The sequence below is a fragment of the Zingiber officinale genome, chromosome 6A (assembly GCF_018446385.1).
Source record: "Zingiber officinale cultivar Zhangliang chromosome 6A, Zo_v1.1, whole genome shotgun sequence".
In the NCBI taxonomy this organism is placed as follows: domain Eukaryota; kingdom Viridiplantae; phylum Streptophyta; class Magnoliopsida; order Zingiberales; family Zingiberaceae; genus Zingiber; species Zingiber officinale.
The window spans coordinates 26,232,037-26,235,112 of NC_055997.1; the positions used below are offsets into that span (position 1 = coordinate 26,232,037).

The 3,076-nt window shown below is 37.3% G+C and overlaps 1 protein-coding gene across 1 annotated transcript; it reads right to left on the reverse strand.

Moving 5' to 3' along the window:
- Positions 1–2,157: 2,157 nt before the first annotated feature.
- LOC121994693 (superoxide dismutase [Cu-Zn]-like) lies at positions 2,158–2,751 on the reverse strand. Its single transcript, XM_042548643.1, has 3 exons — positions 2,676–2,751; positions 2,441–2,542; positions 2,158–2,336 (listed from the first exon to the last, which is right to left on the reverse strand). Exons 1-3 carry the CDS (start codon positions 2,749–2,751, stop codon positions 2,158–2,160), a joined length of 357 nt encoding a protein of 118 aa, XP_042404577.1.
- Between the last annotated feature and the right edge of the window lie 325 nt (positions 2,752–3,076).

The window sequence follows — 3,076 nt, forward strand, 5'->3', positions numbered from 1 at the left end:
CAGCTGCTTGAAAGCACCTTCGGGCACTGTTCATCCGAAGGTAAATTTTCTCCTTTGTTCTGCAAAACAACGTTAGTCCAATAAACCAAGTAATGACCTGCAAGACAAGTGTTAGTACAATAATACTGAGCAGTAGTAATTAGTTCCTGTCCTCCTAGGATCAAGAACTATTCAAGGTCTCAGATTAGGGATCCAAAATGGACCTAACCTGGATCGACGCTACTATCCCCTCAATTGGGGCGCATCCTCACTTAGTCACTCTCCTCCAGTGACTTACCTTTACTTACCAGTTTGTCAGATATTCAGTAAGTCTATCAACCTATCTAGACTTCCTGCCAGGTATCCGGTCAGTCCATCGACCTATTTGAACTTCTCGTCAAATATTTGGTCAGCTCATTGACCTATCTGAACTTCCCACTAGATATCCGGTCGGCCCGTCGACTTATTTGGACTTCTCACTAGATACCCGGTCGACCCGTCGACCTATCTGCACACTTGGTAAAGTGGTTAAATCATAATTATACCTAACTTAACTTATTTTTCATTCATCAAAACCTGAGTTAGACCGTTAGTGCAAACTGCACCAACAATTTCTCCCTTTTTGATGCAATGACAACCTGGGTTAAGTTAGGAAAAAAAATGCAAATTAAGCACAAAAAATGATTTTAAAAGAACTAAAAAGTTTGAGACAATCATTTTTGGGGGGTTTAGGGTTAGTTTCTTTTGTTTGCTAACTTAATCCCTAACCCTCCCCTTTGACATTCATTAAAAAAAACATAAGTAAATCAGTAAAACAATGCTAAGTAAACACTACAACAAAAACCCTCATAGACATCGATTTTCCACCGATGTCTATTACATTTTCGACCGATGTCTATGAAGGCGATGTAAAAGGTCTGTCATTTTAGACATCGGGTTAAAATCAGTGTAGTATCACTTAACGACATCAGGTGTAAAATCGATGTAATATTATATGTTAATAACACCAGTTTTGGCAGCGGTATACGATCGATGTAATATTAGTTAATGACACCGGTTTTGCAGCGGTGGAAAATCGATGTAATATCAGTATTGTTTAACGACACAAATTCGATTTTCGAAATAGTGAAAAACCAATATTATCACCAAGCAAATCATAAAATTAAGTTAATATTATTAATTCACTAAGAACATCATAAATAAAAATGCACCGATGTATCTAAACACACCAAGTCAATATCCATATAACCAACACATAAATATTCTTCTTATAACATAAAAAGATAATAGATATTGTGCACATCAAGTCAGTATCCACAAATTACACATAACTATTCTTCTTACAACATCAAAAGGTAATAGATAGTACACAAATATTCTTCTTACTGGTGCCAACGTTATCCTTCTTGCTCTGTGCAGTTATTTGATCTCATTGATTCCAGAAATCACTTACAGCACTTTTGAGTCTTGTAAGATTGCTGATACTTTGAGGAACTAGTCCAATCAAATTATTACGGTCTAGCCGTCAACGAAAAGTGCAAGAAAGATATAAACAAACAGTTTGATGAAAAGGAAATTAATAGCAAGCACTCACAAAACTTCGAGTTTCTGAAGAAGTCCAATTGATTCTGGAATAACCCTAGAAAGGTTATTGCTGTCAAGCAGTCTGAATGCAAACAACAAGTTAGTATGCAGAGAGCCTATTACAAGGAAGCTTCAGGTGGCAATAGAGCTTATATATCTTACATATGTTTAACATTCATGCTAGAGCTGAAAAGGCTCAGTGGAATTGGACATGAGAGATGATTCTTGTTCAAGTGTCTGATAAGAACATATTTCATCATCGTTAATTCTTCACCGCGTAAGTTTTTTATTTGATCATGCATGGAAAACTGAGGTGATTGTTTGCCAGGTCTAGCCATACGAGGTTGGCGAGCCTACCCAGGTATTCTACCAGTAAAATGGTTTGCATTTAATGATCTGTGACACAGGTTTGAATCATTAGACTCTTGTTCCTCAGCTAGCAAAAATAGTAAGATAGTGGAAATTACATCCTTACAAGGTCTGGAGCTGGGATAGATTGCCTAGTTCAATAGGAATAGTACCACTGAACTTGAAACCAATTAGTATCTTGAGAAGCAGTAAAAAATGTTGATCTAGTTTGATTTTTTTTTTCTGTTACGAGAAAAAAGCATTATGGTAAATATGGGTAAAAATAGATAACAAAAGTAACATCATGAGCTGATGATAAAGCAACTTACCATCCTCGCCAGCAGTGGCATTGCCTAGATCACCAGCATGTCGGTTTTCATCTTCAAGAGCACCATGTTCCTTTCCAGCAGGATTAAAATGAGGCCATGCAGTATACAAGAGCATGAGTACATAATCAGTAATTTAATCCTTACAATCAAAAACTTGCAACTCAGTAGATCGCCATGAAGGAAGAGGAAAATAATTTTACCAGTTGACATGCATCCATTGGTGGTGTCTCCAAGAGCATGCACATGGAAGCCATGAAGCCCAGGCTTGAGGCCAGTGATGGATCCGGTGACGGTGGTTGGACCTATAACAGAGATTTACATCCCAAAATCAGATCGGATCACAAATTCATAGAAAAATCAAAATGGTTGAAGTTGAAACCCTAGATCTGAAAGGAATTTAGCATTCCACAAGTAGTATTTCAAGAGATTTCTCACCATCTCCTTCCTGGACGAAGTAAATTGTGCCCTTAACATCCTCACTGTTACCCAAGACAGCAACAGCCTTCACCATTTCCTTAGATGTTCTACACAGCAGACATCAAACACACAGTTAAAGACATCTTTAAATGTCTCAAAATAAGTAGCATCGCCACTAGATGAGAAATAATCGATCTCATCTTCCAAATACAAAAAGAAAAGCAACTCAACAATCGCCAGACTAAACGCTAAACAAATACCATCAAACTCGAGACGAATTCAGCTCTCGCTCCATCATAGACAGAGAACCCATCAAATCTCAGTAGAAAACTCCACTTTTTCTTCACCAAATCAAATCAAAGCAGCCGCATAAGTTAAAATCAAGAAAAAAAAAGCGATAAAACCTAAGGATCAAAAAC